The following is a 12,267-nucleotide window of genomic DNA, read 5'->3' on the forward strand; positions in this document are numbered from 1 at the left end:
CTAACAAAGGTAAAACATTTTTAAGACATGAAAAACCATGTTAAAAAGTCACTTTGTTAAAAGGCTGTCTTCAGTCCCTTGTACAGGAGGGGGGTGAGTCTTTATCAAGCTCACCTCATCCTGCTCTTCTGAATAGATCATCGTCCCGTCCTTCGGGGCCCAGAGGAGATCCCTCCCCTAGGCGCATCGCCCTAGGCGCCGCAGCGCTGTCAGGCCGTGGCCGCCGGGACCTAGGGTGTTGTGGGGGACCCTTCGCCTGGGGTCGAGGCCCCCTTCCTTCCGTACCACCCCAGGGCTTCCGTGGCTACCATGGCCACTGCCTGGGGGGTGGTCTCTACGTTTTTCGCTACCAGCAGGTTACGGGAGGACCACAGTGCTTCCTTCAGGCACGTGAGGGTGGGCCAGAGCTTGGTGAAGGCCTTCGATGGAATGGGCCTTCGGCCCACCCCATACAGCACGAGCTGAGGTGTTAGGTCCTCCCCTGCTGGCAGACACGAGGTGATCAGGGGGCCTGCTTCCTTCCACAGGTCCCTGGCGGCTCTGCACTCCCAGAGCATGTGCCTCACCGACTCTTCTTGGCCGCAGCCTGGTCGGGGGCACGCGGATGTCCTCGCCATGCCCCGTGAGTGCATAACGGCCCTGACCGGGAGGATCTCGTGGGCGACCATCCAGGACAGGTCCCGATGCCGATTCAGGAGAGCAGGATGGGCCACGTTGCGCCAAACCGTTGTGGGCTCACCTATAGCGAGCCCGCGCACTGGACACACTGGTTCCCGATCCTGCACAAGAGAGAGAAGAGAGCGGTGTTTTGTTAAAACCGTGACTGTTTCTTTTTCCAGTTTAAAATGTCTTAAAAACTTCTGGAGCTGGACGTAGTGCGGGGGTAGCAGGAAAGAGACTGGGGCTCGCAGGTCGACTGGGATCAGCCTCAGAGTCCTGAGGTAAGATCCCAGCCAGAACCGTGCGAGGGCCTGGGTCTTGTTGTTGAACTTGTAGTAGTTATGGCTGAATACCGACTGGGCACGCAGGGAACATTCCCAGGGGCCCTGATCTCCAGGGGAAACCTATTGATTAGTTTAGTCATTCTCTCTCAGATATTGTATTATCATGGCATAGGTAATTACAAAATGGGTAGAATTGCAGGTACTTTGCTGAAAAACTGCAAAAATGTTCTCTCATTTTTTTGTATGTTTTCCAGATTCAATGTTTTTACACACCAATAGTGCCTTTGACAACAACAATAAAATGTGCTTTTATCATACTAATCCCTGGTAATGAACTTAACACCCTTGAACCAATGTGGATGTGATACAATGTCTTCCTTTGAAAAATCACAAAGACCAGAGATAGCTATCTCAACAGCTCAAAAAACTATACATCAACAATCTGCTGGCCATTAAACCCCCAGTGAAAGGGATGTGGTGGTGTTTATTGTTATCTGTTTTCAAACGCCCCTTATCTGAGGAGCTTAGGACAGATTCAGAAAATCCATTAATTCCTTGATAAAAAGGTGTGTTGCCTTATATGAAATCAAAGGATTTGTTGGAGAATAAATACAACCTGTAATAGATTCACCTCAGCAGTGCACATTGTCAGAGAAGTCAGACTGAATGACTGCACTTCATAGATAAGGCCCAGTACTCATGCTGTGAATACTAAAAGAGAGATTGTCAGAAGCCTTGGCTATCCATACCTGTACATTTTGACTGATGTTTCATCTCTGAATATGCTCCCTTTGTGAATGGCTGTTATGCTGAAAAATGCTGAATGCCGGCTGCTCTGCAGCTGATCCTTGCTACTCCCAGCCTGCTTGTGTTTTGTGTGGTGAGGATGGGTGCTGTGACAACAAAAATGACAAAATTAAATTGTCTCTGTACAAAGGCTCAATAAGTCGTAGACCTTCGTATTGGAACTGTATGATTCAGATTGATTGAAAACTAGGGATATAAACTCTGCTGTTGTGTTTTGTATTTAAATGGTGAATCCCTCTAAATGTATAGAAAATAAATAGAACTGTGTGAATTTTGATGGTGAACTCAAATAAACGAGGACTGCAAGTGTTGTGAAGAAAGGAATTCAGGGGCAAATCCCCAATAGGTCCTTGGTCACACCAAAAGGTTCATCTATAAGTCCATGTTTCTAATACCAAGCAATCTCTTTCTCTAAAACCACAACAATAAGGATCTTAGAAGCTCTGTACCCCTAATTTAATACAGTGAAATCTGATTTATTTTTCCGAAAGCAAAGCAATGGGGCCAGATTAGCTGAATCTCCCATCCCCCCTAACACCCTCACCAAACTGCCCAGATTAGTTGGGAATTAAGTTTCAAACATTTTATATGTGTCTGGTCTATAGGCGGATTATGTTTTTTGCTTTCTCTTTTTCTTTGTTAAATTTCTCTTATAAAATGAGAACGAGTGGGTCTGTCGTTGAGCACAGATGCATTAACTGGATGCCTTGGCTGGCACTTTAAACACTAGTTTGAATTTCAAGTGAATTCTTTGGGCAGAAAGCTTGTCATGGAAGGGTCAGGTAGGATGGAGAGACAGAAGTTTCCATTCACCATTGACAGTATACTGAACAGATTTCCAAGTAACAGTGAGGAGAGTAGGCAGTCTGGTGCCACCCACAACCCTGTACCAAGTGAGGATGGAGCAAGATCAGAGAGTATTACTGGTGGGAGCCACATAGAACATCCACAGCACACCTGTTCATGCTGCTGCTACTGCTCCCACTGCGGAGAGGTGTTCCAGGCTGACTATCCTCCTGAAAGTAAGACTTAAACCTATGACAATTTTGACACTAGGATCACGCTTCATTTTACTCTCGCAATATATGTTTGTTTAATGATGATGTTTAATGCAGTTCAGTTGTTTTTCCCATTAGCCATGAAGGCCTATATGTTCATGCTTTGATCTGAAATCAATGTTCTTTAAATCAATGTGCCTAAAACACTTAAATGTAAATTTGTAAGTTGTTGTTCGTATGTGTATGTTTGCTGTGAGAAAAAATATTATTCAAAAATAAAAACACTTACATGTAAAGTTATTTTAATTCAGCATGCCAATATGCATGGTCCAGAAGAATGTTTCCGGAGCCATGCATGCCAGGAGGAAATACCCACAGAGAGGAGCAGTCCTTCAGTCAGGTCCAGAGGCGCACCCGGCGACACCGCACCATATTCACCGAGGATCAGCTGGACGCTCTGGAAGAGCTGTTCCTTCAGAACCAGTATCCAGATGTGAAGACGCGGGAAAAACTAGCACTGAGTACTAATTTACACGAAGAGCGAGTAGAGGTAGGCAGCTACGTGTTTCTTTTTGTCCGCTTTTAAATCAGTTTGTTTTATTACGTTTAAAACGTGTAGTCAATGTAGCTTAATTTGATTTGATTTTGATAGGTGTGGTTTAAAAACCGAAGAGCGAAGTGGAGGCGACAAAAAAGAACAGCATTTCGTGTGCGAAACCTGGAAAACTAGAAGATTATGCCAGATATGTCCAATGTGAAGACATTTTTGGATACTTTGCATCCAATGCAATAATGAGGCTAGATTAATTCTAAAAACGCCAGACATGTCTGGTGACGTCACGCGTGTACATTCTCCCAATGACGTTCCTTGATTAGCAAAACGTCAACTAAGAACTATTGATATAACTACGTGAATTAAATTAAGGTATTCATACGCTTCTATTTTCAGAGGCTCTTTTTAGTTTATAACGGAATTATTTACATTCAGCAAGGTTTTGTTTGGCTTGCTAGCTAACAGAGAAGTCAAGGCCACCAGAGACCATTTCGCTAACTTCTTCTAGCGACCGACAATGGAAAGATTTGGAAAGGCGCTGATGTCTGGAACCCTTGTCCCAGCTAATCCTGTCACAACAGTTGCTCTTCGACAGCCACCCGAGGAAACAAAGAAAACAAACCGAAAGGTTCTCGATGAAGAAAACTACATAGAGGTAACGTTAACGTTGTGGAACAGGCAGCTAAGCTAGCTAGTTAGCCAGTGCTCATTTTAGCCTACCTGCAGCTGTCTAATAATACAGTAGGTTTACAGTGTTGCTGCAAATCTAAGTTAAGGTCAATACAGATAAATGTGATTTAACAAACATAGTGGTGATGTTATACATACAACCGCATTGTTTAGTATGTGCTGTGTGTGTTGGGGCTAGGCCTTGTTGATAGTTGCCGATGTCTTCCTAACTTGTCTGTTTTGTATGACTTTCAACAGAGTTTAGAGAAGATCATCCAGAGGGACTTTTTCCCAGATGTGACCAAGTTACATGCACAGAAGGACTACCTCGAAGCTGAGGAAAATGGGGATCTTGGGAAGATGCGGGAAATATCCATTAAGTATGGGTCATCTTTAGCCAAGTCCACACCACGCTCCACTGCCCCATGTGAGTAAGGTGATAAGTAAATTGTGTCAAGGAAACTCTTTTCCACATAATGTACTGGTTGTCTATGAATGCAGCAGTGGTGCCATAATAATATGCCACCCACTGGTTTGTTTAGATGTTACTCCAGCTTCCTTTGAGACACCAGAGGGTCGTCCTGGGTCTCCCTCTTCTGTACTGGGCAAAAACAAGAAAGGAACAGATGTGGGTAAGTTCCTGTTCACCAGGGTGACTGAAAATGCCACTACTCTGTCTAAAGTTAGCCACACCTTTCACAATTAAAAAATTTGATTTTGCAATGATTTGCGATCCACAACTAATTTCTGGGATCACAGGTAAATCCTAAAAGTCGTAGGTGCCGACCAAGACGTTGTAGGTCGCATAATGTGAGCGATTGAAAGATGTGCGATTTGGGTTCTTGCGCTTTCCTGATAAGCATATTAGGTCCTGATTTATTTATTTTTTTATATAAAAAATAAAAAAATAATTCTGACATACCAGACATTTTTGGTCGTATCTTGTATAGTGAAGGGGTGCGCTGACCAGCTGTCAAGTGTCTATACTTGACAGGAGCTGATCATGGACTATAGGAGGAAGAGGGCAGAACACGCCCCCCCATCCACATCAACGGTGCTGTAGTGGAGCGGGTCGAACTTCAAGTTCCTCTGTGTCCACATCACTAAGAATCTATCGTGGTCCACACACACCAACGCAGTCATGAAGAGAGCACGACAACACCTTTGCCCCCTCAGGAGGCTGAAAAGATTTGGCATGGGCCCTCAGATCCTCAAAAAGTTATACAGCTACACCATTGAGAGCATCTTGACTGGCAGCATACACTGCGCCCAGCCCGCCACAGGAGTCGCTGGTGCGCGATGAGACAAGGACACCCCTACCGACCAAGCCCTCCCTAACCCGGGCGACGCTAGGCCAATTGTGCGTCGCCCCACGGACCTCCCGGTCGCGGCCGGTTACGACAGAGCCTGGGCACGAACCCAGGACTCTGATGGCACAGCTGGCGCTGCAGTACAGCGCCCTTAACCACTGCGCCACCCGGGAGGCCAATTTAAAGATTTTTGTTGTCATATAATGTATGCTTAGCTTAAGGACACCCAACTTTACAATGGCTCTCAAGACTATTTAGAATATAGGTCTTCCAGCTGTTATGATCTAGTGGTAATTTGTCGTTGATTTCTTATATAGTGCTATGTAAAGAACTCAATTACAGCAGTAAGATGTACACCCTGTGTTTTTTGATGTTGTGTGTTTGTAGTGAACAAGGAAGGAGACGAGGAAGAGAAAGAGCTGCCCTGTCTTGATCGCTTCTTGGCTAAGAACACAAGCGAGGATAATGCATCCTTTGAGCAGATCATGGTTCTGGCAGAAGACAAGGAAAAGTTGAGGCATGCGTGGCTGTATGAGGCAGAGGCTGAATTTAAACAGGTACACTTGCCATAATCTCTCATTTGATCACATGTGAATTGCACACTACTCAAATGCTGTAGTATGTAATGCTCCTAGGGTGTTATTTCAGGAGTTGAAAACAATTATATTTTCTCCTTCAATTAACAGATATGTTATAACAGCATGTTTCTGATTTTTAGCGGCATGAAGAAAACCTTGCACTTCCGTCATCTGAGAAGCAGGCCCTTGAGTGCGTAAAGGCAGGACTGGAGACCTGGGAGTACAAAGCAAAGAATGCCCTTATGTACTATCCAGATGGTGAGGATGAGCCAAACAATTATTTTCCTGCATGATAAACGTATCTTGCTTGATTATAATGTGGTTTGAATAGGGTGCATAAAGCCACGAAGTCACACATACAAACACTATACTATAGACCAGGGTTCCTCAACTGGCGGCCCAGGCCAAATGTGTCCCTGTGGGTTTTATTTGGTCCCCCAAGTTTTCTGAGCAAAAAAAAACGATTGTGTTTTTTTGTTGTTGGACGTAATAAATTGAGAACAACGTAATCATAATCAGTGATTTTAATTCATGAAATCTGTTCAAGTATTCCCTCACATAAGAGAGACGTGATCGTATACAAATGTAAGCAAGGTTTGAGGGGTTTAGCTGTGTTTCATACCTGTTTCGGCTTCTTGTGGTCAATTTACTGTCGACAAATTATTTGCAATTATGACCATCCGCTCAAGAAAAATGTATTTAAATTGAAATGCAGACATCTCATTTACATACACTACCGTTCAAAAGTTTAGGGTCGCTTAGAAGAGATGTCATTGTTTTTGAAAGAAAAGCTAAACAATTTTTGTCCATTTAAAATAACATCAAATTTATCAGAAATACAGTGTAGACATTGTTAATGTTGTAAATTACTATTGTAGCTGGAAACGGCAGATTTTTAATGGAATATCTAAATAGGTGTACAGAGGCCCATTATCAGCAACCATCAACCATCACTCCTGTCTTCCAATGGCACGTTGTGTTAGCTAATCCAATATTATAATTTTAAAAAGGCTAATTGATCATTTAGAAAACTCTTTTGCAATTATGTTAGCACAGCTGAAAACTGTTATTCTGATTAAAGAAGCAATAAAACTGGCCTTTTTTAGACTAGTTGAGTATCTGGAACATCAACATTTGTGGGTTCGATTACAGGCTCAAAATGTCCAGAAACCAATTACTTTCTTATGAAACCCGTCAGTCTATTCTTGTTCTGAGAAATGAAGGCTATTCCATGCGAGAAATTGCCAAGAAACTGAAGATCTCGTACAACGCTGTGTACAACTCCCTTCACAGAACAGCGCAAACTGGCTCTGACCAGAATAGAAAGAGGAGTGGGAGGCCCCGGTGCACAACTGAGCAAGAGGACAAGTACATTAGTGTCTAGGTTGAGAAACAGAGTCCTCAACTGGCAGCTTCATTAAATAGTACAAAATGTACAAAATATACAATGACATACCATGAAACACAACAGTGCAAGCAAAAAAAGCTAGAAGTAAAATCTACAGGATTAGAGGTGCTAGTGTCTTGAGTACAACCAAAAAGTTTTGTCTCATTCAGTTGTTGCTTGACCAGTACAAATAAAAACATAGCTTCAAAGAGAGAACCATCAGGACAATTCAAGTTGTTTTAGCAATAAAGTACCACAGTAGGAATCATAATACCTATAAAACCTAGCGGTCAAACGGAAATGGTTCCAATAATTTTTTCACCATTCATTTTTCCCATAGGGGATTTTAGAAACACTTCAAATAAGGGCTGTGTTTTGTTTAGGCTTACCCTGGCGTGACGTTTTGATAACCGTGTAAATCTCTCTAAGACAAGGTGACTTATCAATATATTTGCCTGTATTTAAATCCCAAAAATGAAATGATAATTAGCTGCTACTGTGGCTATCATAAAGAACTACAAATGCCATGATGAGCTTGGTGAGACTGCCGAATCAAAGCAAAGGTAATAATCTCTTGATTAACTATCTAATGTTAGTTAAAAATAGTAATGATTCAATTGGCTACATTTCTTTAAATTGATAATTCTGTTAAGAGGATCGGACCCTTTTTTTAAATTTTCGCCTAAAATGACATAGCCAAATCTAACTGCCTGTAGCTCAGGCCCTGAAGCAAGGATATGCATTTTCTTGGTACCATTTGAAAGGAAACACTTTGAACTTTGTGGAAATGTGAAAGGAATGTAGGAGAATATAACACATTAGATCTGGTTAAAGATAATACAAAGAAGAAAAAAACGTAATAAAATAAATGTTTTGTACCATCTTTGAAATGCGAGAGGGTATAATGTATTATTCCAGCCCAGGTGCAATTTAGATTTTGGCAGCAGTGTGTGCACCGTTTACGACTGATCCAATGAACCATTGTATTTCTGTTCAAAATGTATTAAGACTACCCAAATGTGCCTAATTTGTTTATTATTAACTTTTCATGTTCAAAACTGTGCATTCTCTTCAAACAATAACATGGTATTATTTCACTGTAATAGCTACTGTAAATTGGACAGTGCAGTTAGAGTAACAAGAATTTAAGCTTTATGCCAATATCAGATACGTCTATGTCCTAGGAAATGTTCTTGTTACTTACAACCTCATGCTAATCGCATTAGCCTACATTGGCTCAACCGTCCCACAGGGGACCCACCAATCCTGAAGAGGTTTTAACTGTCTTGTGCACTTTTAAAAAATTGACACAATACCTGTTAGCAAAGGTGTCAGCAAGAGATGACGTGCAGGGATTTGTAGTTTTGCATTATGTTTACTTTGATGCTAATGCGAGGCATTGGAAAACGTCCCTGGTCTTCGTGGTTGAATCTGTGTTTGAAATTCACTGCTCGACTAAGGGACCTTACATATAATTGTAATTGTGTGGGGTACAGAGATGAGGTAGTCATTCAAAAATAATGTTCAACACTATTATTGCAAATTTTTACTCCTGAACTTATTTTTAGCTTGCCATAACAAATGGGTTGAATACTTGTTGACTCAAGACATTTCATCTTTTCATTTTAAATTAATTTGTAGAAATATCTAAAAGCATAATTCCACGTTGACATTATGGGGTATTGTGTGTAAGGCCAGTGATGGCAAATCTCAATTTAATTATTTTTAAATTCGGGCTGCACAACAAAATGTGGAAAAAGTCCAGGGCTGTGAATACTTTCTGAAGGCAATGTACATGATGAATTATTTGACGTTGTATAAGTTGAGTTGAACACCTTCATGATCTTTTTTAATAAGGTGTCCAAGATGATGACACACTCTTCAAGAAACCCAGGGAGGTGATTCACAAGAACACTCGCTTTGTGGGAGACCCCTTCAGCAAAGCCCTTAACAAATGCCAGCTTCAACAGGCTGCAGCCCTCAATGCACAGGTAAAGTGCTTTCCTGACAAGTTATTGGTTTTAAGTAAATGGTTGTATCCTATTTTTAGTCAAGGGATTTTAAAGTAGAGGAAGGTCATGGTATCTAAAGATCAAATTAAATGGATTGATCCTGAATGATTTATCTGACTGAGTGTTTATCTCCAGTTCAAACAGGGTAAAGTAGGCCCAGATGGCAAAGAACTTAATGCCCAGGATTCCCCTAACGTAAATGGATATGGGTTTGAAGGAACTCCTTGCCCTTCCCCAGGTAAGTAGTTATATTCAAGATCACTTTCAATATTCTCAACAACTAAATAATTATCAGAAATACTTAGTTATTTAAGAATAGATGTTTTTCCAACATTTGGTGCTGTTAGAGAGGCTTCCATAAAACTTTCCCAACTGCATAAAAACTAAACTCCCCTAACCTGATATGGTCCTACCAGGTATGGCTGAGTCCCCCCTGATGACCTGGGGTGAGATAGAGAGCACCCCCTTTCGCCTGGATGGGTCTGACTCACCGTTTCAAGAGAGGAACATCGGCCCATCATTTAAGGTACAAGCCAATGGCTGCCCCCCCCCCAAAAAAAATGTTTTTTGTTCAGAGTAGTGTCTTAACCTGAGATAATCTGACACACAGATTCCAGAACCAGGAAGAAGAGAGAGGTTGGGTTTGAAGATGGCCAATGAGGCTGCCGCCAAAAACCGGGCAAAGAAGCAAGAAGCATTGCGAAAGGTCACAGAAAACCTGGCAAGGTAAAAACGGATTGAAGTTTTATTTAACTAAATTGCTTTGATCTTTGTATTTGCAAAACCTCATGTTTTTTCATAGCTCAATTCTATGACCTCTTGTTATACAAAATTCTTAGTCCTTTTAAAATGCTTTTATTATTTTAAACCTAATTTCTGTCTTTCAGTCTCACCCCAAAAGGCCTGAGCCCAGCATTGACCCCTGCCCTTCAGAGGCTTGTAAACCGCACCTCCAGCAAATACACAGACAAAGCTCTAAGGGCAAGCTACACACCATCACCCACACACAGAGGAGCAGGCTCCAAGACCCCCCTGGGTGGTCCAGCCACTCCCTCAGGCACTCCGACACCAAGCAAAGCTAGGACCCCTGCCTCCCAGGACCCAGCATCCATCACAGACGACTTACTGCAGCTTCCCAAGAGGAGGAAAGCATCTGACTTCTTCTGACTGGAGTAAAGCAAAACTGAGAGAGAACGGTTGTCTTGAGGAAGTGAACTCTTACATGTTTAAAGCAAGTTGTCATCAAGCAAATTACCGGCCATGTTTCTCTCTAACCCACCTCAGGCCCTCCCCCTGGATTTTATGGACTTGCCTTTTATGGCTGGAACAGTCTGTGCACAATGAAGGGCCGAGTCATAATACCAACTCTGAATTCAAGGATAATTGGAAAACTCAGGTCATTACTGTTTTTAGGGTGTTGGACAGAAATGCATAGTATGTACTGTGTTAGAAACCTTCCAAGACTGGATAACTTACAATATGTGGGATCCAAAGAGATGATATAATTGTACATAGCCTAGGCTGATGTTATTTTAATCTTGGTGAATGTTACGAGGCTTTGTTGATTTTTTTTTGTTTGTTAATATGTTCAAATGTAAGCCTCTATTGTATGCCTTTTTCTGCAATCTAATCTTTCAGTCCTCAACCTAAAAATTGCCTTGTTGTAAATCCCAAATGTTGACACTCACCTTTGTCATAGCAGACTCAACATCTAAAAATGTAACGAAGTCTATATGGTTCTTCTTGACAAATATGTATGTTCCATTTATTATGAACTATTCAAGTGGAATAAATCCAGGACTTCAACATCAGGAATCAGCAGGGATGTTCCGATGTGGAAGGCCCATCTTCCCGTCTCATACTACCATCATGTGATTTGGACTGCACCCATACATGTTCAAGGACATCGTCAATCTCTACCCTCTGGGCCACATTGTTGTTAAGCACGCGATATATCAAGCCTTTGTACTCTGTTGGGACAGCTTTGCTGTGTGGGAAATCAATGCGATGCTCTTTCTGAATCTTCAGCATCTTTTTGATATTGGAGTCATCATAGGGAATAGAATGACCCCCCATACTCCAAACGTCATACACTTTGGGGTTGTATGGGACCCCCTGTAATACCTCTGGTGATGCATAGGCTGCAGAGCCACAGAACGTTTTGCTGAGAATCATTTGTCCATCCTCATATTTGATCCTCCTGGCGAAACCAAAGTCTGACACTTGGAGATTAAAGTCTTGGTCCAATAGCAGGTTTTCACATTTCAAGTCTCTATGAACAACATCTATGGCGTGTGGGAATTTTATTGCAACTGACAGCTGTTTGAACAGTTTTCTGGTGAAATCTTCAGGCAAGGCACCCCTGAATTTGATGAACTCCAGTAGGTCCCCTTGCACACCCAGCTCCATAATCATGTACACCTTGCCTTCTGAAGATCTCGAAGGTCTTGACGATGTTGCGGTGGTTTAGGGATGCAAGAATGTCCAGTTCCCGGGGCAAGAACTTCTCAAAACAATCCGGCGGCACCCTTTTTCTGTTAATAATTTTGATTGCCACATTGGTCTTCAGACGCTCGGAATAAGCGGATTTTACTTTGGCGTACGACCCTCGCCTAAACTGATGCCTCATGTATAGCCCCGTTTCTTAAGCACCAGTGAGTCGTCCATGGCTAAATAGGACGACCCGAACTATTTTGGTGAATGTTATAATACACCATTATTGACACCATGTTGAACTCTGTTCATAGTTGGATATCAAAGATAGTAACAAATACCCTGTGTGTGCTTAACATTCTATAATTTATCACTAACTTGGGAAATTACGAACTTTGTTTCTATTACATGTTTATTTGCGTAATAATGGAATGTTTAATTCCTCAAAAGCAGTCATTGATGTATGCCTTTAGGCACATGGCTCATTTCCCAGTCATTGCATGTTATCTGAAAGGATGTTATAACATTAGTGAATTGTATATGATGCCTACATGTGTACATTAAGAAAATAATTAT

The 12,267-nt window shown here is 41.9% G+C and overlaps 2 protein-coding genes and 1 pseudogene across 2 annotated transcripts; 2 read left to right on the forward strand and 1 right to left on the reverse strand.

The window, feature by feature from the left end:
• Positions 1 to 2,402: 2,402 nt before the first annotated feature.
• LOC139422408 (homeobox protein goosecoid-2) lies at positions 2,403 to 3,592 on the forward strand. Its single transcript, XM_071173599.1, has 4 exons — positions 2,403 to 2,773; positions 2,888 to 2,903; positions 3,047 to 3,299; positions 3,402 to 3,592. Exons 1-4 carry the CDS (start codon positions 2,521 to 2,523, stop codon positions 3,477 to 3,479), a joined length of 600 nt encoding a protein of 199 aa, XP_071029700.1. The 5' UTR covers positions 2,403 to 2,520; the 3' UTR covers positions 3,480 to 3,592.
• Positions 3,418 to 11,507, forward strand: LOC139422892 (splicing factor ESS-2 homolog). The gene is made up of 10 exons (XM_071174346.1): positions 3,418 to 3,957; positions 4,230 to 4,398; positions 4,514 to 4,603; positions 5,669 to 5,838; positions 6,000 to 6,117; positions 9,104 to 9,237; positions 9,394 to 9,496; positions 9,675 to 9,784; positions 9,869 to 9,984; positions 10,146 to 11,507. The coding sequence occupies exons 1-10, from the start codon at positions 3,820 to 3,822 to the stop codon at positions 10,423 to 10,425; spliced, it is 1,428 nt and encodes a 475-aa protein (XP_071030447.1). The 5' UTR covers positions 3,418 to 3,819; the 3' UTR covers positions 10,426 to 11,507.
• LOC139422409 (testis-specific serine/threonine-protein kinase 1-like) lies at positions 11,074 to 11,925 on the reverse strand (annotated as a pseudogene).
• Positions 11,926 to 12,267: the final 342 nt, after the last annotated feature.

Source organism: Oncorhynchus clarkii, chromosome 12 (genome assembly GCF_045791955.1).
Source record: "Oncorhynchus clarkii lewisi isolate Uvic-CL-2024 chromosome 12, UVic_Ocla_1.0, whole genome shotgun sequence".
Classification (NCBI taxonomy): domain Eukaryota; kingdom Metazoa; phylum Chordata; class Actinopteri; order Salmoniformes; family Salmonidae; genus Oncorhynchus; species Oncorhynchus clarkii.

What these genes read in the sequence shown, in the direction of transcription:
- LOC139422408 (XM_071173599.1), top strand. Translation starts at nt 2,521, where the DNA reads ATGGAAGGGTCAGGTAGGATGGAGAGACAGAAGTTTCCATTCACCATT. An exon ending in TACACGAAGAGCGAGTAGAG is followed by an intron (nt 3,300 to 3,401) that starts GTAGGCAGCTAC and finishes TGATTTTGATAG; the next exon opens with GTGTGGTTTAAAAACCGAAG.
- LOC139422892 (XM_071174346.1), top strand. Translation starts at nt 3,820, where the DNA reads ATGGAAAGATTTGGAAAGGCGCTGATGTCTGGAACCCTTGTCCCAGCT. An exon ending in AACTCCTTGCCCTTCCCCAG is followed by an intron (nt 9,497 to 9,674) that starts GTAAGTAGTTAT and finishes TGGTCCTACCAG; the next exon opens with GTATGGCTGAGTCCCCCCTG. An exon ending in ACATCGGCCCATCATTTAAG is followed by an intron (nt 9,785 to 9,868) that starts GTACAAGCCAAT and finishes TCTGACACACAG; the next exon opens with ATTCCAGAACCAGGAAGAAG.